This window comes from Lycium ferocissimum, chromosome 8 (assembly GCF_029784015.1).
Source record: "Lycium ferocissimum isolate CSIRO_LF1 chromosome 8, AGI_CSIRO_Lferr_CH_V1, whole genome shotgun sequence".
In the NCBI taxonomy this organism is placed as follows: domain Eukaryota; kingdom Viridiplantae; phylum Streptophyta; class Magnoliopsida; order Solanales; family Solanaceae; genus Lycium; species Lycium ferocissimum.
Genome location: NC_081349.1, coordinates 38,090,835 through 38,111,589, shown reverse-complemented (window position 1 = coordinate 38,111,589; position 20,755 = coordinate 38,090,835). Strand labels below are relative to the sequence as shown.

General features: G+C 33.6%; 3 protein-coding genes and 1 long non-coding RNA gene across 5 annotated transcripts; 3 read left to right on the top strand and 1 right to left on the bottom strand.

The window, feature by feature from the left end:
• The first annotated feature begins 7,358 nt into the window (after positions 1 to 7,358).
• Positions 7,359 to 10,604, top strand: LOC132068357 (uncharacterized). Of its 2 annotated transcripts, XR_009417382.1 has the most exons (4): positions 7,359 to 8,688; positions 9,747 to 9,997; positions 10,077 to 10,154; positions 10,266 to 10,604. XR_009417382.1 is itself a non-coding variant. In XM_059461930.1 (3 exons), exons 1-3 carry the CDS (start codon positions 7,532 to 7,534, stop codon positions 10,097 to 10,099), a joined length of 1,431 nt encoding a protein of 476 aa, XP_059317913.1. In that variant the 5' UTR covers positions 7,359 to 7,531; the 3' UTR covers positions 10,100 to 10,604. The 2 variants fall into 2 exon arrangements, 1 of the variants encoding a protein (XP_059317913.1); XM_059461930.1 differs by having other exon boundaries at positions 10,077 to 10,604.
• Positions 10,605 to 12,641: 2,037 nt separating this feature from the next.
• LOC132068354 (small ribosomal subunit protein bTHXc) lies at positions 12,642 to 15,247 on the top strand. Its single transcript, XM_059461929.1, has 3 exons — positions 12,642 to 12,886; positions 13,522 to 13,586; positions 14,975 to 15,247. Exons 1-3 carry the CDS (start codon positions 12,718 to 12,720, stop codon positions 15,095 to 15,097), a joined length of 357 nt encoding a protein of 118 aa, XP_059317912.1. The 5' UTR covers positions 12,642 to 12,717; the 3' UTR covers positions 15,098 to 15,247.
• LOC132068356 (uncharacterized) lies at positions 12,900 to 13,502 on the top strand. The gene is made up of 2 exons (XR_009417381.1): positions 12,900 to 13,013; positions 13,287 to 13,502. It is a non-coding gene; the product is annotated as an uncharacterized LOC132068356 (long non-coding RNA).
• A 3,600-nt stretch (positions 15,248 to 18,847) lies between the features above and the next one.
• On the bottom strand, positions 18,848 to 19,542 carry LOC132066904 (pleckstrin homology domain-containing protein 1-like). The gene has a single exon (XM_059460096.1). It carries the CDS (start codon positions 19,470 to 19,472, stop codon positions 19,041 to 19,043), a length of 432 nt encoding a protein of 143 aa, XP_059316079.1. The 5' UTR covers positions 19,473 to 19,542; the 3' UTR covers positions 18,848 to 19,040.
• Between the last annotated feature and the right edge of the window lie 1,213 nt (positions 19,543 to 20,755).

The window sequence follows — 20,755 nt, the reverse complement described above, 5'->3', positions numbered from 1 at the left end:
CTCTATCTTTGTAAATTCTACCTTAAGATAGAATTTCACAAGCCAGAATTCTGCTCATACAAATTCTGTCTGGGCCTTAGAATTTGAGTTTTGAAAATTCTGTCTTAAGGCAAAATTTGCAAAAGTAGAGGCCATAAATTAAAGACCGCCAATTTGAAGGCCAAAAATTAAAGACCACCCCAAATGAAGGACGATCCGCGCAACAAAAAAAAAAATTAGAACTAAATCATACATTCTCTTGCACGGATTGGCCTTCAAGCGTAACAAAATTAGCCTATAAAAATAGGAGCTGCCTAATTTTTTTAAGTTTGGTTGTGTGGGTGAGTCTATTTATTAATTCGGGTTAATTTAACATGTTTAAATCAATTAATTTATAATTTGATATGTTACTCAAATTGACTCATAAAACATGTTGTAAAAAAAAAATTAAAGATATTTTTTTTGATATGTTATATACTGCTATAATAAAGAAAAACAGAATGTTATTAGGTATTTAAACAAATTGTAAAGCAAACGAAGAAATTAAAACTTAGTTAAAATTGACGTGTTGAGTTATGATTTGATTTTTAGCTCAATTAAATTTTTCATGAGTCATTAATTTATTCATTTATTAACTCATCACATTTTGATCCACCCAAATTCAGTCAAGCCAGCTCATTTGAAACCCCTAATCACACTAATCAAGTGGCTTGTACAAAAGAATACTTTTGTCTTGCTATTTAAATATCGTCTTTAGTTCTTATATTTGTGCGAAAATGATGTTTTAAATTTAATAAAAACTTAGATCAAAATTACTACTAGTATTAAGGGACAACCAAGGGACTTTTGTAGTTTTCATAAAAGTTTTCAATAAAATGTCAAACTTTGCAATTAATTACTTCTAGGTCTTGACCTTATTTTTTAAAGTTAAATTCACTTTTTGCTCTTATGATCTCTTTTCAAAAGCTATCGAACCTCTTACCTTATTTTTCCTTTTTTTTTTATTGTTTCTATCCGGTGCCTGGTATCCGCATTGAAGCCTGATTAATCCGGACTCGCGTTGCGTATGGCACATCCAGGGTAAGCGCTCCCTAACAAGGATTTTTTCATACTCAGGCTCGAACCCGGGACCCCTAGTTAATGGAAGAGTAGCCCCATCCGCTGCACTTTATTTTCCCTGTTACTTTCTTCTATTGATCTTATCTATTAACCTAAAAAATAGTCATTTCTTCGCTAGATTCTTGCCTCTTGTTGCTCTCTCGTTTTCTCGTTTTCGCCTCTTGTAGGCATTTCTTTAACTTTATATTTGTATTATAAAATTTGAGAATTTCGAAAAATTCTTTTACTTACATGTAGGCATTTTTTTTACTTTATATTTATACTTTAATGAGCTCATATGTGGTTAAAAAGATTTTTACTAAAATGATTTTCAGGTAGTTCTAAATCAGTAGAATTAACGAGTTTAACTTCTATCTACCAACAGTGATCATGAAAAAATATTTATACTTTTAGATAAACTAGGAGAGCCAGTGGACTAATTAAACTCATTTTGACCTGTATACATCCATAGTTTTAGATGTAATATTGTAAATTTTGAGTCAGAAATAGTACGTACCAATTTGGAAAGCATCGGCCAAGGAATTTTTCTCAAAATGTCTAGCATTGAAATGTTAAATATGCTGGAGTGAAAGGATAAATCCCTTCGTCAGATGGACCCGTAGTGAGAAGAGGGAGACTCTTTTGGACCAACTTCTTTTGAGGAGATATCATCTCTAGACCTCTCTTTTTATTAAATTGAATAGCTCATCAATATTCAATAGAGACCACACTTGGATGACTAGGGATGTGTTTGGAATGGAGGAAAACATTTTGGAAAAATGTTTTCCAATTTTCTCATGTACGGTTGGTCAAAATAAGAAAGTAACAACTTAATATTCAAACACAACAAAAAAATCTCACATAGTGACAGAAGTTGAATGGAATAAATTCGAAAATTGTGACAGAGAGAGTTAACCGGAGAAAATATACATAGTTTTATTACAAGATAATTCAAAATTCTCAATGTCCTAATAATGATAGAACAACTCACTAGATACATGAAAATTAAACTAATTACATAAAAGGTAAAATTTATCCTAATATCTATCCTAAGGACCTAAATCATAACGTCTCGGCGACAAAGTGGGCACCGAGTATCACCAGTCGACATGTATCTACTGATGCAATGATGGTGATGCATGTGCTCACAAGGGAGAACCCGTACGGATATTCCTATGACAAAGTCTTCGAGACTTACACTACATCTCTCTCGACCTCCATCCTCAGAAAACAGTTCCGGGTCAACTGGATGCCTCCGCATTTTTATTTCTGCAGGAACATCTGGCATCTCCGGTGGGCGAAGCTGACCAAAACAATACATATAGACAGATACAATAAATAATAGTATTAAACCGAAGATTGCAAATTAGATGTGCCATGTTGGCTCTTTTGGCGGCATCCGACTTGTCGTAGCCCAAACTTGAGCGTTAGCTGGATGTGGGAAAGCCAAAATCAAGAATACTTGTTTGTACGTCAAAGTAAGACACTTAAATTGGGATGGAGGGAGTATGATTTAAGAATGGACTACTACAACAATATGTACATTTAATGCACGAGAAATCGTACTGGCCATATTCCAACTAAATTTATTCATTGGATGCACGTGTGTGAGCTAATTTTATAGAATACACTTGAGACGTCATGTTAAGACTTGGCTTTAGGCCACTAATTTTATTGAGTCGCTCTTGCTCCATGTTTAAAATCTCTGAGCAATTATTCCAAGTTTTTTTCTTTTTTCTTTTCATGTAAGTCCAATAAGTAAAAGATATGTATTGTCCGTCACAATTTTGCCATTTTCTTTTAATGTAATTTCACACTTTAATAATACGATGTTATTTTGTCGTACAAACAGGTATGACTGGCTTTAGCTTTCGCACAACACGCTAAGGCTCAAGTTCGGGAGACCGTAAGTTGGGCAGAGCTGAAAGTGCGGCCGACATGGGTTGAGAATTTCTAAAAATTCTTTTATGTATGTAGGCATTTCTTTTCCTTTATATTTATATACTTTAATGAGCTCATATGTGTTTAAAAAGATTTTTACTAAAATGAGTTTTAGGTAGTTCTAAAAATTATTAAATGATGTCATATACTATTGAAATTGAAGACAATGTTATCAATCAAGATCGGATTATCTTTTAAATCTCGTTTGGTTAACTAAAATTAATATTTTAAATACAAAATAAGTTTGGAGCAGGATTGAGTTAGAGTGTCAGCTACAGATTTGGTCGGATACGATAGTGTTCTCATTCAAATTCTGTATTTGTCTTAAAAGTTCATTAAATATGTATAGATTATTAATTTAGAAAATAACTTTAAAAAATTAGGATTTAGAACTCATAAACTTCAAATTCTGGTCTCATCTGATTTGAAGTAAATAATTTCTTCAAAATGAAAGTTAAAATATTGAAGGAGTGAAATGAACATTTTGCTTTTATATATAGAAAATATACTTATTTAAAATTTAATTATTAGTAACATAAATTATATTTCTTTAATTAAAATATCTACTTTTATATATTGAGTAGCACGGGCCTCATGAAACTAGTATCCTTAATGAGTGGAATGTATATGGTAAAGCAACTCCTACAACATTGACATATTAAGTAGTGACAATCGGTATAATTACTTGTTATATTCAATCTGATTGTTCTCTTGAGATTAATCACAAATCATACTAGATTATCAAGATCTCAAAGATACAAAAAAAGAAAAGAAAAAAAGAACTACATTTTGGAATTGTAGCATATCATGAAAAATCAATATAACTTCATATTATATTCAATCTAATTGGACTGTCAGATTACTTATAAAATTATATTGGATCCTCATAATTCCAAGGCTACAAAAAAAAAAACAAAAAAATAGCATGCGAATCATACCAAGCAAAAATGACTTTATTTTATATTTAATCTAGTTATCTTGTAAGATTAGTCACAAATAATACGAGATCGTCATGATCTTAAAACTATGCGTAAATGAATTTATGGCTGAATACATGTGCAGCCCCACAAACTTGCCCCAATTTTTCATTTAGACATCTGAACTTAACTTTATTCATATTGAACACTTAAACTTATAACAAAACGTATCAATTAAACCTCTCAAACATAGCATAACCTAAAATCTGAATGCGTGAAGAATACACGCGGATGACATGGAACTAAGACCAATGACCCTTCAAACGCATCTTTTATATGTACAAAAGTTGGGGGCAATTTTAGAAGACCCAATTATCAAATTACAAGAGGATAGATTAACCTTGAAGCAGAGTTCATTATGAGATCCCAATTATCAAAATAAGTTCTTGTTTTCAATTCTTCAATTGAGTTGTTGATCTTCATATAAAGTTAATGGTTTTAGTGTATTTAACCTCAATTGTGTTCAAGTTTCAATTTTGTTGAAATTGGACCCATGTGGCTTCCTAGTTCAAACTTATTCACGAATGAAATTTCCATGCTTATTTTTTATTCACTTATTATTTCTATTTTTGTTGAGCCGAGGTCATTCGGAAATAGCCTCCCTATCTTCCGAGATAGAGATAAGATCTACGTACACTTTATCCTTTTCAGATCTCACATTATGAGATTTCACTAGATACGTTGTTGTTATTATTTCTAAGGAGAAAGAGAAAAAGATAATTTAAAACACCACACGCTAAAAAAGGAGTGGTGAATTACACTCAATGTGATCTGTCAAATGAGACAAACTTAAGGGCCTGCACATGTATTCAACCTAAATTTATTTGAAAACACAGTAGTTGCATTAACAGAGGAAAGAGGTCACACATGACAGTCCCTTTGCACCCATAACTGAGTTCTCCTCTTTCTTGTATGAATTCTTGGTACTTGGAAAAAAAGTTGCAGTCTTTTGGATCACGAGTAACAATGGAACACATGGCCGTTGATATTTTGACGCGTCACTACCCATTGACATTTGGATACACCACCATCCTTATCTTCCAACTGCAAATGGCCATATGAAATTTGTACAACTTCTAGTAGTCCTTAGACATTACATTCACACTATCAACATCAACCCGACATGCACATTACAGATGTTGGAGCAGCCTAATACCAGTCTAAAACAAGAAATTAATTTGAATTTTATACTTCAACTATCCTATTTATTTAGGATAGGTATTACTTTTTTCTTCTCAGATTATTTTACTAGGGCTTTTTCTCTTTCATTAGTTGCATTTTCATATTACTTTGAATTATTTGTGCTTATCTGATATTTTTTCATCATGTTTTCTCTTGGTGGAAAACAATCTTTTTATTTTCGGAGATAGGGGTAAGGTCTGCACACTCTTCACCTTCCCCTGAGATCAGACCCACATTGTAGGATTTTATTAGGTATGTATGTTGTTATTATCAGTAGTCAAGGGACCCACTTTGCTATATCCAGAAGGGAAAAATCTTGGTGTAAATTAGATCATACATGGAGTATTTAAATAAGTAAATCAACTACTCTTACCTTTTTAAATTTATTTGTAGTAGTAATATATTTACACTTCCGCCAACTTCAAGGAGAGTTTAAGAGGCCTTTAAGTTTCTCCGGCTGAGCCATTATTACCAAGAGAAGTAGTGAGATATATAAATAGATCTTTTTATCTTTGATCATATATAATGTGAATCTAAATTAGTTAATCAAATATCAAATGATTATAAAAAAGTTCTTTTGAAGTTTCTTCTTGCTGTGTGTTATATGATTTTCCTAGTAGATGAGTCAATTTTTTTATGTATATATATAACACTATCGTCTATATGTTGAATTCTCTGTGTATTTATTTTTTTGTATTTTTTAATTTCGTAGAAATTTTGGCAGACTTGAATACTTTCTCTTTGATAAATGTTGACTCTTTTTCATGTTTGTTGGTGATGTTATTTATAGTTATTGGCGTGCATTAAACCATCAAAATAGACACTTAAGTAATAAGGCTGGACAGTTTATGTTTCTCCTATGGCTTTCTCTACGTGTATGTGAATTGGATCAGTACACGTTGGTGTCTTCATTAAAGTGGATCCTCTTTGTTTTTTAACTTTGTATTTCACGGGTTAAGATATATATATATATATATATATATATATATATATATATATATATATATATATATTTTTTTTTTTTACCCTCCATTTTGAAGGATCTATAGTATTTTCATAGACTCGAACCCTGGACCTACATGTTAATTAAATAGACTATTTCGTCAAATTTTTCACAAGACAAAATATTAATTTAGGAAAAATGTTATTATGGGAGTTGAGTTGTTTAGTTGAACTTTTAAGAAAAAGAAAAAAAAGTATTTTTCAGTACTAAAGTTATTCTTCATAAATTAAAAAAATTAACTTTTGTCCAAAAGCTTTTTTGCAACTTTGACCAAATTAAATTACTATAAAAGCATTTTTCAAATCAATTAATAAAAAAAAATTATTCTAAAAGTACTGTTTTTTTTTTTTTTAAAAAATATTTTTAAAATAAACATATTCTGAAAACTTGGATGCGATAAATCTAACACAATCACAGTAAGGGGTGCAAAAATCGGTTTAACCGATAAACAGAAACGATAAAAATGTTACTATTATTTATCGGTATCGGGTTATTGGGTTTACGTTTTGTAAACGGTTTTGTAATTTTTTTATTGAGTTATCGGTTTGGTTTCCGATTTTAAGGTTTTAGTTAATGATTAAATCGATAAACCAGTAAAATTATATTAAAATTAAATCGATAAACCAGTAAAATTATATTAAAATTACTTTTTATCCCTAATTATATAATAGTGGCTTTTTGCATTTTATAGCTGTTCTCATGGTGCTGCTGTTTTTTATCTGAAGTCGTTGGCATGGTGGGTTCTACCCATCATTTTGAACTGGCCTTGATTTTTTTTTATTTTTTTTTCCTTGCATCCAAGTTTGCTATTTAATCCGAAAGAAAACAAGTTTGGTTTAGCAATAACATATTTGAATTTGCTTCCGCTTGTAATTTGTGTAGATTCTTATGCATGAAAGCAGTGCATACATGAACAAATGAAAATAATAGAAAGCAAAAATAAAAATTGGAGTAATATTTTCTTATCAGTTAAACCGAAAACCGAAACATTAAGGATCAAAAACAGATAACAAATATCTTATTGGTTTCGTTATCAGTTTAACATATTTACAAACCGAAAAAACTAATTAAGTGACTTGATAATACACAAAACCGGACCGAACCAGCACCCCAAATCAACAGCATTCAAGATCTCCTTGAGATTCAAATAATAGCTCCACTATTTTCTTTTTAGAGATCTGTGAAAAAGGTCCCTTTCCCACGGGTTTTCTGTTGGATTTTTTCTCCACTTTTCTCCTTTGACCACTTCTTCTGCCTATTATTTTCTTCTCATTCCCACTACTACTTCCTCTCCTTACATCTTGCCTTATTTACTCTATAGTTATGATCAGAAATAGGTACTGTACTAATTATGAACCTCCAAAATTTTGTGCTTCAAGCCTTAGCTCCTTCAGCCACTTCTCTTCTCTATTCACCTTCTAAATCAACAAGATGGGGTGATAAAAATGCAAACTTGGTTTCTAAAGTTCTTCTTCTTTGTCCTATAAAATATAGAAAGTCACTTAGGTCTGGCAAAAATGTCTCTAAAGGTCATAGTAGCAGACAACCATGTTGTAGTTCAAGTTTATATGCAAATTTTGGAGAAGAACAATATGATGGAGAAGGTATTGAAGAAAGATTTAGGAAAAATGAAGGATGTTGTGCAATTTTTGAGAGTAAATATGCAAGAAAAGACTCATTTTTGCCATCAAAATTTGAGTCCCTTGAACCAAGAATGCTTGGTATTAAACCAGAACCTCCATATTGGCCAGAAAGAGAGGCAATTTTATGGACAAATATTGAACAAAAAGCCAAAAGTTTTGGACTTCCTTTGTCACTTAGAATGATAAAAAAGAAACATCAATTGCAGTCTGGTAATTTTAGAGACTTTAAAGAGACCAATTCTTGCACCTCAAAGGCCTTTAACACTTTGGTAATCATTGTTCTGGAGTTGCAAACTTATGCATTGCACATGAGGGAATCAATATGCAATGAAGATTTGGATACAATTATCGCTAAAGTACAAGGAGAAATGTATTCATCGTTCGTTTGGCTTTTTCGACAAGTATTTTCTCGAACACCAACATTAATGATCTATGTGATGATCCTTTTGGCTAATTATAGTGTATACTCTGCCTCTCAAAATTTTGCTATTGCTAAACCTTTACCACAATTAGCCTGTGATCATAATCAACAACACGTGCAGATTACTTATCCTCGTATCATTCCTGAAGAGCTATCAGAGTTTGCTGATCAAGTACTGAGAAGTGATAAAGAGATAGAATTGTGGGATTCGATAGAAGATGAAGCCTTAAATATGAGGGGTATAAGGGATATTATTGGGCTTGATCATGAAGCCATGCTAAAGTTTGTCTCACCATTGTCAGTGGAGATTGAACCAGATAACAATGTTGACTATTTTAAGACTGATCTTCTTTATCAGATTGCTCTGTCTCATGAGCCTTATAACACTCTTCTACTATGCAATTATGCACAGTTTCTGCAAGTTATCGCTCGAGATTATAATAGGTAAGTTCTAAAACCTCCCTTGCCTTATATAATGCATCATGCCTTGCAGATTTTGTTGTACTATTTCATTTGAGATTATGTTACCAGTAAGTTAATCAATTGGATAGAAGGATATACAGTCAGACCTCTAGTCTCTATAACAGCTCTATTCTACAGCAACGTTTCACTATAACATCTAAGTTCCTTTGGAACCGATTTCAATGTTATGTTATAATTTATGTTCTCTATAACGGCATTTCTCCCGAGCAATCAAGAAATATCCAAACAAACAATGTAGTTATTGAGAGGTTTAACTGAACTAGTCTCTTAAATGGACGAGCATTCATCCAGATGATTTGTGTGTTATGTCCTCTTTGGTATGTGCAAAATCAGATTTTGTCCATTGCCAACATTTTGAAAATTTGGTCACATAGAAAAGCCAAACAACTATATTGTGTTAAAGAAATTTGAATGGTGAATTAGTTCCTCTGTGACCTTAGATTGTAGTTCTGCTTCTCTATAAATTGTCAAAAGTTTGCTGTTTGATCTTTGAATCTCTCAACAAGAGTATGCCAAAACTAGGTTCTTGAGTTTGCCTTTTCTAGCCTGTCAGACGAAACTGTTCCTTTAAGCTTATATCATCACAATAAGACTTCTTATCTTCTTTCATGTGGAAATGGGATCATGTAAAGTAAGAGGGATTGTGCTTTGACACTGCTACTCATGTAAATTATTTGAACCCTATTCTTGAAATTTGGATTATAGTTTATCGATGGAGTTGACTTCTCAGATGATCACTCAACTAGTAGTAATTATCTTAGAAAGTCACTTTTCTTTGTTTTGTTATCGAAAAGTCACTCAATTAATGGTAATTATCTCAGAAAGTCACTTTTATTTGTTTTATGGAGTAACAAAAAAAATAGAGCACCTTTTGTTTGTAGTTTCGGACAACCAAATGAAATGGATATGAATAGAGTGTAATAACTACATAGAGTTCTTATAGTCAAGCCCAATTAGTTTGGGATCGAAGAGTAGTTTGTTTGCTATAACTTCAGACGATGAGTCGTTTGTTATAACAGGGCAGAGGAATGTTTCAAGCGGGCAGTCCAAGTAGAACCACCGGATGCAGAGGTCCTATGTCAGTATGCAAACTTCTTGTGGAAGGCTAGGAAGGACTTATGGGGAGCAGAAGAAAGATATCAACAGGCATTGGCAGCTGAGTCTAGGAACCCTTATTATGCATCTACATATGCCAATTTCTTGTGGAACACTGGCGGCGAGGAAACTTGTTTCCTTCCAAGTAGTACTACTTCCTTCAACAACAGAAAAGGTGAAGAAGTTTAGTCATAAATGACACAGATTGTTCAAGAAATGCATCAACTAACGAGATTCCCATATGCTTTTGTTAGTGATTATGGTAAATATTAAGTAACTACAAAGTGGAGAAGAAGTTTCTCAAGACACCAACATAGATGAATTTTGTTCCGGTAAATTGCATACTAATAAATGCTAATGTGAATGATCGGTCTATTATTAACACGCTTTTTCTAGGGAAATGGCTGTACTATTTGTTCTTAATTTTCTGTGTCTATATTCAGCATGAGTAATTCGCCTGGAGCTATTCACCAATTCAGGGAAATGGCAGAAAGCAAAAGTTCCAAGTTAGAGGGAAAGATCATGGTTTTTGTATCAATGTTGTGAAGTCTATAACAAGAGTAATGTGTTTTCAAAATTTTGTAACTCTGACCAATTTTGTGAAGTATACAATAGCAGTAGTGTATTTTCATCTTTTTACAAACTTGCTGCTAGTATATTTGTGTATTTATGAGTCAGTTTGGTAATTTTGTTTTTTCAGTTTGGAATGTCAGTCTTTTCAGGCTTAGCCAGGAGTATTGTATGATTAATCATTGAATACATTTTATCTCATTACTGCTGAATGCTGATTATTGTTCTCTCTTCATTTGGAGATATAATTTTATCCCTAATATCTTTTGTAATCTCAAATATGCTCTTCCTATAACATAACTTTTAATTATCTTTCCATTCGACTTTCTTCGTCCGTCCCTTTTTCTCATAAAAATTATCCTTAAGTTTACATTTTTTTTTTGTGAATAACTTTAAGGACATTTTGAGTCATTTTAACAAGAAAAATGCTTATCAGCATCAACCCCAACGCGTGATGTGTGTGTGTTACTGCTTTTTATCAGTTTCTTCACTTCTAAGTTCTTTTCAAACACATAAACATTTATTTATAAAATCAGTTTCGGGAATGGAATAAATAATCTGTTATATCCTGTTAAACCAAACGAGTTTGACTACTAATCTTAATTATATTATCTTTTGAAGAAGAAGAAATTGCAGGTTTTTCCCTTCAAATGGGCTGATCTTGTGAATTGCCCTTCTTTTGGGGTGGTCTTTAAGTTTTGTCCCTCAATTGCCGGTCTTTAAGTTTTGGCCTTCGCCTAAAATTTATGCTTGGGTCTCGAACACTCCCGCCAAATTTAAAAATTTTAAAAAATAGTAGTTTGAAGCTCAAAATTTCGCTCGCCCTCCGGCAAACTTTTGCCTTAAGGCATATATTTTATTTTTTTACTTTTCAAGACAAACTTAGTATGCTTTTAAAAGCACATTGAGAAAGATACTTTATTATGCCTGAACTAAAAGTGCCGCCCTATAAGATCTAACTAAAACTATGCCTCATAAGGCGAAACTTTTCCTTGCGCATACAATAAATAAGTTTGTCTTATAAGGCAAAGTTTATGCCTTAGCGAAAGCTTTCCGCCTTATGGGATAATTTTTAACTAAAGTCGATCCATAAGGCATAACTAAACTATGTTTTTCCGCCTTACGTGGGAGATTTTAGGTATGCCGGATCCGGCATACACGACCCTAAATTTCGTTCTTGCAAAATTATTTTTTTATTTTATACCGAGCGTGAGTTCAAACCTAGAACCTCGTGTATTTACCTACCTTTTCAAGCTTAAGGGCAAAACTTAAAGACTATAAATATTAGTGGGCAAAATTTAAAGACACACAACATGGTGAATAAAATTTAAAGCGCCCAAAAGTTGTTAAGGGCATAAAATCGCACAAAATGGGCTTGCCTTTAATTTTTATCCCTGACAATCCAACTTATGCCTACCGGAGCATAGGTTCTTTAAGGGGTCATTTGCACGATTGCCCTTCAAAGGCACTGGTTAATTTTTGCCCCTCAAATTGATGGTCTTTAATTTTTGTCCTTCACTAAAAATTTCTTGGTTTTGGGTTCGAACCCCCGTTCAGTTAAAAATTTAAAAATATCGCAAGGTTGAGTTTGAATTAGCCAATTCGCAAGGCAGATGTTTGCCTTTACATTTTTTTTTAGTTAGTTGGAATTTTATAAACGTGCATTTTTTTCCATAGCTTTAATTTTATAAAAGTTAGCCTATTTTAAGTTAGCCTGAATTTTATGACCAAATAACTTTTGCCCCTAATTTTGGACAAAGTTAGGCCTATTCTGCAGAATCATCTTCGTCAATAGGCTTAACTTGCCCGAATAAAGCCTAATTTTGCTACAAACTTTGCATTTTGTGATTTTTTTTTTTTTTAAATATTTGACTGACGTTAGGTTCAAAACTTAACTCACGAGTTTTAAAGACAAAAATTAAAGACCAGTGTCTTTGAAGGACATTCTCACAAAAAAATGTTCTTTAAGAGCACGAGGCATAACTTGTGGGATTTTATGATACGAAAATTTAAACTTACACCCATGAAAAAGTTACTCCTTCCGTCCCATTTTATATGAGGGTGTCTAACTGGGTACGAGTTTCTAACTGGGTATGAGTTTAAAAAATAAAGAAAAACTTTTAAAATTGTGATCTAAAATAAATCATAAGTGCGCGCTGTAAAATCATTTGGAAAAGTAAAAATTAAAGACCAGCACAAAATAGGGGCTTAAGTGCAAATGACCTTCTGAAGAAAAAGGACATCTGTAGTCATTATCTGGAAACAATAAAAAGAGGTTTGAACGGCCACAAAGTTCAATTTTATCTCACCATCACTTCACCTGCAATGGCTTCGTTACTAGGGGCAGTACCTATGGCTGTTCAATCCATGGCGGCTCTTTCTCCTAATTTATCCTTCTCTCGTTCTCACTCAGTAGCTGGCGTGTCAATTGCGGCAGCAACCCCTTCAGCATCAATTTCGTCTTTGACTCTCACCTCTTCAAACCTGCCATTGAGTATGAATCACATCTTTTTAACCTTGAAATATATTGAACCCTAAATAAGATTAGAATTATTTTGTTGTTCATTTTAATTTTCAGCCGTAAGGGGTCGTTTGGTAGTTGATTAGACTTATGCAGGCAGGTCGTTTGATGCATGGCCAATCCCGAGACTAATTTATCCCGGGATTATAATCCCGGAGACTAATTTATCCCATATTGGGACTATTTTATACCATCTAAGAGATGTATAAAATAGTCGCAGGATAAGTGGTATAAGAAGGGATATCCTGGCTTATATCACGATGCATATTTTATACTTTGTTTCATATAGCCGATAAATTTATTCTATCAAACGTGATACAAAAATCAATGCTGGGATACCCCAGCTTATGCCTTCTACCAAACGACCCATAAGTGTATTAGTTAGGAGGGAATATATGTATTATTTTATGAACGGTTTAGTTATTTATGTACTACTTATTATTTATTCCACCTGCGAGTTTCTAATGCGAACCAAACATGTAATAATTTTATACATGACCAGCTACCAAATGTGGTATAATAATTGTTTTTTTTTTTACCAACATTATGTTTGTGATAATACAATTTAGTTAGGGAAAGTGACATTTTTTTTTTTAATTTGATTTCAGTTTACTGCGGCAGAGGCGATAAGAAGACTGCGAAGGGCAAGCGCTTCAATCACTCCTTCGGCAATGTGAGTTAATTCCGCTTTCATTCCTGCTACGTAGAAATTACCTAATTTAAGAAAAAAAATTCTCTTCTAATCCACGTTTTGCTGATAACATTTATTCTAATTTCATATCTCTGTTTCATATAAAATAATAAATAAATTTCCATATAAGTGCTACTACTAACAAACCATTTGGTTTATGGTTCTCCCTCAGTTTCAGTTTATATATCTTAGTTTGACTAGACGTATAATTTAAGAAAATAAAAGAGACTTTTAAATTTTGTGATTTTAAACTAAGAGGGTGTTTGGGTTGGCTTATTTAGAGTAGCTAAAAGCTTATAGCTTATTTTTGTACTTTTCTTGGCTAAAAGTAAGTGCTTTTAAGCAGTTTTTATCTTTGTTAAGCACTTCAAATTTTGGAAAAGAGCTTAAAAACCAATAAGTACTTAATATAAGCCAATCCAAACACCCCCTAAAGATGTGCATAACGTATCAAAGTATTTTTTGAATTTCGTGATCTTAAACAAGTAATGTAGAGTGTTGGAATTAGAGAGTTACTTGAAAAGACATTCTTTTTAAAGCAGACTAAAAAGAAATGTGAGACACTTAGGAATTGTTTGGTTGGTGAGATAAGAGATAGCAATCCCGGATAAGATTCAGAGATCTTGCGTTTGGTTATAAGTAGTACTTCTTAATTAGTGACAGGAACATTTACGCTAAAATGGTGGAATTAGCTATTCCCTATTGAAGGTGCGATAGCTAATCCCATGAAATATCCTTGTTTATCTCATCAAGATGACCAAACGACCCCTTAAATTGAAATGGAGGGAGAAAGTTTCGCACAACTAATGCAATATTAACTTTGTATAATTTTATACTTAGATAAAATTATTTATAAATTTCAAACGAGACGATACCTTAGTTTTGAAGATTTTGTTTTGTTTCTTACAACATTTTTTCTTAGTTTAGTTTAAAACTTGAGCGTTTAAAGAATGCTGAAAACCTCTAATTTGGTTAAAAGGCCATCCACTATTATTTTTATAATAAAATGAAATGGACCTTAATAGATCATAATAGATACAATCAAAGATTGTTATAGATGATTTACCAACAAAGAAAAAAATTATAGAGATAACCTAAACTAGTTCGAGATTGAGGCTCAATTGATCGATTGAATTTCATTGTAATATGAGAATATAACAAAAATAATTCCTTATGTTTGAGGGTAGGTTCAAAATAGTCCCTTAATTATACACTGACCAGTTTTAGTCCTTAAGTTTGCCAAAGTTAGCATTTTTGTCTCCATCAAATATTAACAACTTATGTTTGTTAGATTTGATGGAAACAGTAGTCGTTTCAATAATTTTGATTGTTATTTTCAACTGATATTTTATCTGAGAATTGGGTTTTAGGCAAGGCCAAGGAACAAGAAGAAGGGAAGAGGACCGCCTAGGGTTGCAGCACCTCCAGCAGCTCCAAAGAGGGATCCATTTGATGATGGCCAGGTCGTTAAAATTGAGATTCATGAAAACTAGTTTTCTGGGAGGGTCAAGTTCATCTACAATTTCTATTTTCATGTAGCTCTTTCTACAACTTGTTAATTTCCTTGAGTTACCCAAATTTAAATGTCGATTAGTTGCTTGTTGGACTGAGCTTTCTAGTTTGCTTGAAGGGTCTTCATTAAATTGTTCTTTGTCCTATTAAAGTATGCTTAGTAACGTTCAGTGGTTCATTATACAAGTGGTAATAGCCATCGTTGAGGGGACGAAAATCATAGTAAGACACAGCCTGCCAGTCAGCCAGGGAAAGGATCTCAAGACCGAGTAGAAGGCTATCCCACCATTCTTCACGAAAACCTTCTTAAAAGCCTATATTGCGTCGTCTAAGACACAATATCGTCTTCCACGTTAGACTCATCGTTGGACCTTGTTATCGTGCCAAGAAAACGTTATAGCGACGACCATTCTGGGCCATCCACGATTGTGGACCTATATCCGACCGGTGAAGAGGCTGAATTTTAGAGTTCGGGGCAATGTAGATGGACTAAACAAATAATTTTAGAATATGGGGCGATGTAGATGGACTAAACAAATAGGGCGAACGGAGCAGGCCACCTTTCTAAGGCCCAAGATTTCAGCCATCAAAAAAAGTGGAAAGTCTTTTTTTTTTGATAAGTTTAAAATGGAAAGCTTAAAGAACCCGCAAACTTCACTTCATTACTCTTTTTCCTGATGAATTTATATATAACCTAATTGGAAATAAATGAAAACTGAAACACCTACATAGAGGCAACAAGTATGAGAGGAGCAAAATTATAATGAAACGGGTAGAAGAGCTTTTCTCGTTCGAGTTGAAAAGATAATCTTAATTAAGATTATCTTAACTACTACATTTCTCGTTCGAGTTGAAAAGATAATCTTAAACTACTCCAAAGTTTGGATGCATATTCAACAGGACACAAGTTGGATAAACAAAACTTGCATAGTAATGAAAATTCCCCCTATAAAAATTTAAAAACCGAATCCAGCACTCATTGCCCAAGAGCACAGCGTCAATACAGCAACTGACATCAAAAAGCATTTAAAGGCACAATAGAAATGTTCCATCGTCCAAACACTTCTGGATATAGCTCAATCAGATCATCCAATCATGGAAATATTTAACCATCCAATTTTATTCGGTTCTGGATTAGAGCTCACTATTAGGTAAAAAGCTGGCTTATAGATTTTGGCTTTCCACAGGGAAAATCTTGTTTTGGTTTTGCCATAACAAAATTTCAGACTTAGGATTTGGTATTTGAAAGATTTCTGAAGAACTTCCCAAACCAAACATGGCCCTCAAGCATTTCTTGGTTGCATAAAAATTCATTTTTTTCGTCATGTCTCTTAAATGTATAACGGTCGAACTAGACGTTTAACCAAGAAAGAAGAGAAAAGGTATTCAAAGCCAATCTAGACTTGTTTACCTACAAAATTAAGGTCAAATAAAGGTAGAATATTCGAAAGGCAAATCTGCTACTTACAGACAGAGAAAACGAGCAGTAAAATCTAAGCTACAACAAATCGACTTCTCCTCGCCCTGTCTTTATTGCCTAAGCAAGCTCATTTTCCTGTATGTTTACACATTAGATGTGTTAAAATGGTAAAGGTGCAGACGATGAGTATGTTGATACTAAGCTTGAGAGTGCATCTGTGGCAGCAGAAGTAAGCCAATGTTGGATATAGTATTAGGTAAAATGGATATTGATTGAAGAAAATGATGAGTTTGATGTGCAGATTAAGCTACAGGAGAAATTAGAAACCAACTTTTTTTTAATGACCTAAGGAAGCCGTCCAGGTCCAACCGTTAGGACCAACCGTAGCCTACGAAACTTCGGAATGATGGGCCCACCCACTGTCCTCCTTAAATACCAGGCTAAGTTCACACAGCGCAGATTCAAGGTTGGCGTGGAACAAATGCAAAATTCAAGGTAGCCAGTGGAACAAACATAAAGTTCCGGGAAGACAGATGGCTAGGGGACTCCACTTTGCAAGCAGATTTCCTAATTTCTACTCAATTTCCACAAGTAAGCAGTCAACCATTTCACAAAATAGAGCTGACAATGCCTGGAACCCTCAATTCAGAAGAAATATACAAGGCTGGGAGCTACAAGACCTTCTCAACCTACTGGAGAGGTTAGAGACATTCCAAATCAATGATCAGATAGTTACCAGACTCGGGGTGACATAGATGATGGCAAATACTCAGTGAAGGCAGCATATTCTACCATATCTGCTCAAAATGAAATGGTAGTTAACTGGCAATGGAAGATAATTTGGAAGACTAAGTTGCCTCCAAAGATGATGTGCTTTAGTTGGATAGGCCTTTATGGAGCATGCCTTACTCAGAATAACCTTCGTAAGAGGAAATCACACATTGTTAATAGGTGCAATATGTGTGATCAGGCTATTGAAAGTAATAGACACCTTCTACTACACTGTAGAGCAGCTGCAGATATGGAACATGTTTATCTCAGCTTTTGGTCTAATTGGGTAATGCTTGAGAGTGTAAAAGATGCTACGGTTAGTTGGAACACATGGAAGGTTGGAAAGTCCATAAGGACACTTTGGAAGATGATTCCTGCTTGTATTTTTTGGAGTATTTGGACAGAAAGGAATACTAGATGTTTTGATGGCAAATCTACTCCAAAGTCCAAACTACACTTTTAAGGGTAGATGCTCCAAACTACACTCTTAAGGGTAGATGCTTAACAAGTCTTTATAACTGGTCAACCTTTCCCCTGTTACCTCTGCTGAAGTCTTTTTAGACTTTGTAAGCTCCTTAACTTTAGAATAGCCCTTTTGTAATAGAGCTAACATTGTCTTTTTGCGATTTCTTTGCCTTGTAAATTTTCCACTTGCTTGATGCTTCTATGAAATTCATTACCTTATCTTAAAAAAAAGATCACATGGTGCAAAGCTCGAACCTCCGACCTAAGTCACATGACCCTCAACCTGAACTAAGCCCTGGAGGCTAAATAAAAACCAACTTCTTGAAACCATAATTGCAAAGACTCCTAATGAAACTCAATCAAAATGTCGAAATTGAAAGCAGAAAGTTAGTGCAAGAGCATTCTATTTTTCTGAAGGAGAGAACAAATTTCTTCCAAGCTCGAATGAGCATTAACATGGAGAAACCCTGTTAGCTTATCAGTATAGCAGTACTGGATTCACTCTAATTTCCTTCAATCAGTTTCAGTTTTAAAAGGCAACACCTAAAACTACTAAATATCCTGAAATACCTTACTTGGCAAGTACTCAGATGTGAGCCAGAGAAATTTAGCCAACAACCTAAATCTCTACATATTCAAAAGGCTATGTCATGCGACATTTTGTAGGATCGTCAATGAAACCAAGGATTTTCCTTTTTTCTTTTATACAAAGTGTCAGAGCAATTAATGATACTACTTGAGGGAGACCTACCTAAAAATCATTTCAGCAATATAATGCAACTTTGAGTGTATTTAAGTGGAGAGTAAAACAGAAACTTCATGGGACAGTCGCAAGTCCCAAATTTCCTATTCGAAGAAATCAATTAGAGAATCTAAGTTGTTTCTTTCCTTTTAATTGCATTTCTTCTATCGTAATAGTCAACAATAGTCTATCGTCAACTAATCACCATATATAACAAGTAAAAAGCAAAACGTTCATGATATTTGAATTGGTACTTGTACATCTAAATTGTCATCACAAATCGGTAAATAGTAAGATAAAAGCCCTAACAACACAAAATTGCAAAGGGAAAACTTCAACTCAACAAACGACATCAAATTTACAACATTCATTATTCACCAATGACTCAAACAGAGTACTTACATCTTCAAATACCACAAATTACATATATTCACACCACACACAGACAAGACAAACTTTATTTCCCAAAAAAAAAAAAAAAAAAAAAACCATAAATTAGGTTATGCAAAATATTTATTCCCAGCTATCAATAGTCCACAATTTCATCATTGGTAACAGACTTAGAATGCTGCACTATAGACCGTCCGATCGAATTAATCCAATCCTCCTTCTCCTTCTCCGAATCAGCAATAAAATACATAGTATCTTCACGTGTCGAAATCTCGAAAGCGAATTGCTTGTTTAGCACATCTTCAGCACCTTTAACAGTAACACAACTAGCCACTGGGATCACGCCACGTGGTTTCGATTCGCTAGTGATGTTTGATTCTTTGAACCAGAATAGTTTTCCTTGTTTTAATACGAACCACCTACGACGCCAGGTTTTTATGTACTCGCCTTGTTTTGTTAGCCAACCGGTTCGTTCAGGGTTAGACCAGAACTCGATGGAGTCGTAGTCGTTATTGTTCGATTGAGTGGTGTTGTTGCCCATCACTGCTCGCCATAGACTAACGGCCATTGTGATGGGATGAAAAAACGAGAGAGAGAGAGAGAGAGGTGCGAAGACTAATAGATTGCTTGGTTTTATTTTTTATTTTCTTGAGAAAATGACAAAAATGGTTTTAAACCCTTATTTGGTATTAAGGGGGTCGTTTGGTTTTATATTTAAAGACTAATTTTTTATACCATATTTAGAAGGTATAAATTTATTATGGGATAAATTTTATCAAATTTAAGCAAGGTATAAAAGATCCCATTCAAGAGGCGGATATCCCACTACTAAAAAAGCGCTAAAAATCGACGGATCAAAAAACCGACCCTTTTGGGTCGTTAAAAAAACCGACGGAAAAACCGACTCACGAGTCGGTTTTTTGTATTTTTAATTATTTTAAATTATTTTAATCAGTAAAACCGACGGATAACATCGGTTTTTTTTAATTTTGAAAATATAATTCACTAAAATAAAACCGACGTCCCACGTTCTGGTTTAATTAAAAAAAAAAAATTAATATAAAACCGACGTCGTACGTCGGTTTTATTTTTAAAAAATATTATAAATAATATACAATTCATTTTGTTTTTTAAAAAATAATAAACATTTTTTTTTCGACGTTGTCGGTTTCTTTTTTTTTAAATTTTGGGGTCAAAATCCGGTCAAATGTGCGGAAAAAACCGACGGACGGCCGGTTTGTCCGTCGATTTTTCCTATATATTGGCAAGAATCGGATTCTTTCATTTCGCCTATCCTCTTCAAAAATTAAACCCACCCTCCCCAAACCCTAGCCGCCCCCCTCCCTCCGCCCGACGCCGCCTCCCATTTACTCGCCTCAACGCTGCCGCGAGCCTCCTTCCCCCCTACCCCAAACCCATTTGAAGGTTAGTTTCTCTTAAATTAGGTAAGATTAAAATTCTTTTAATCTTAGTTTTATTTGTAGATTTTAGGCCTAATGCTCGTCTATTTAGCTTTGTTCAACATCATTTGCAATGTTATTAATGTTGAATTTGTGAAAAAAAAAAAGTAAACTTTATTTGCCTAGTTTAATTTACTTGTCATTTTTTTTTTTTGGGTTGAGATTGTGCTATATTTCATATTCTTTGTCAATGTATTTGTGTTAGCTTAGTTATCATTCTTTGTAATATTGTTGATGTTGAATATGTGCAAAATATATACTTTAATTATTTGACTAGTTTTTTTGTTGTTGTTGGATTGTGCTTTTGTTAGAAACCCATAAGTTATTAGAATTGTTATTGATCATTCTAAATTAGAATGGATTGAGATTGTGCTTTTCAAAGTTAGAATTG

Excerpts from the sequence above, each read along its gene's own strand:
- LOC132068357 (XM_059461930.1), top strand. The coding sequence starts at position 7,532 with ATGAACCTCCAAAATTTTGTGCTTCAAGCCTTAGCTCCTTCAGCCACT. Across the intron at positions 8,689-9,746 it reads ATCGCTCGAGATTATAATAG|GGCAGAGGAATGTTTCAAGC; the intron begins GTAAGTTCTAAA and ends TTGTTATAACAG. Across the intron at positions 9,998-10,076 it reads TTCCTTCAACAACAGAAAAG|TGATTATGGTAAATATTAAG; the intron begins GTGAAGAAGTTT and ends TGCTTTTGTTAG.
- LOC132068354 (XM_059461929.1), top strand. The coding sequence starts at position 12,718 with ATGGCTTCGTTACTAGGGGCAGTACCTATGGCTGTTCAATCCATGGCG. Across the intron at positions 12,887-13,521 it reads CTCTTCAAACCTGCCATTGA|TTTACTGCGGCAGAGGCGAT; the intron begins GTATGAATCACA and ends ATTTGATTTCAG. Across the intron at positions 13,587-14,974 it reads TCAATCACTCCTTCGGCAAT|GCAAGGCCAAGGAACAAGAA; the intron begins GTGAGTTAATTC and ends ATTGGGTTTTAG.
- LOC132066904 (XM_059460096.1), bottom strand. The coding sequence starts at position 19,472 with ATGGCCGTTAGTCTATGGCGAGCAGTGATGGGCAACAACACCACTCAA.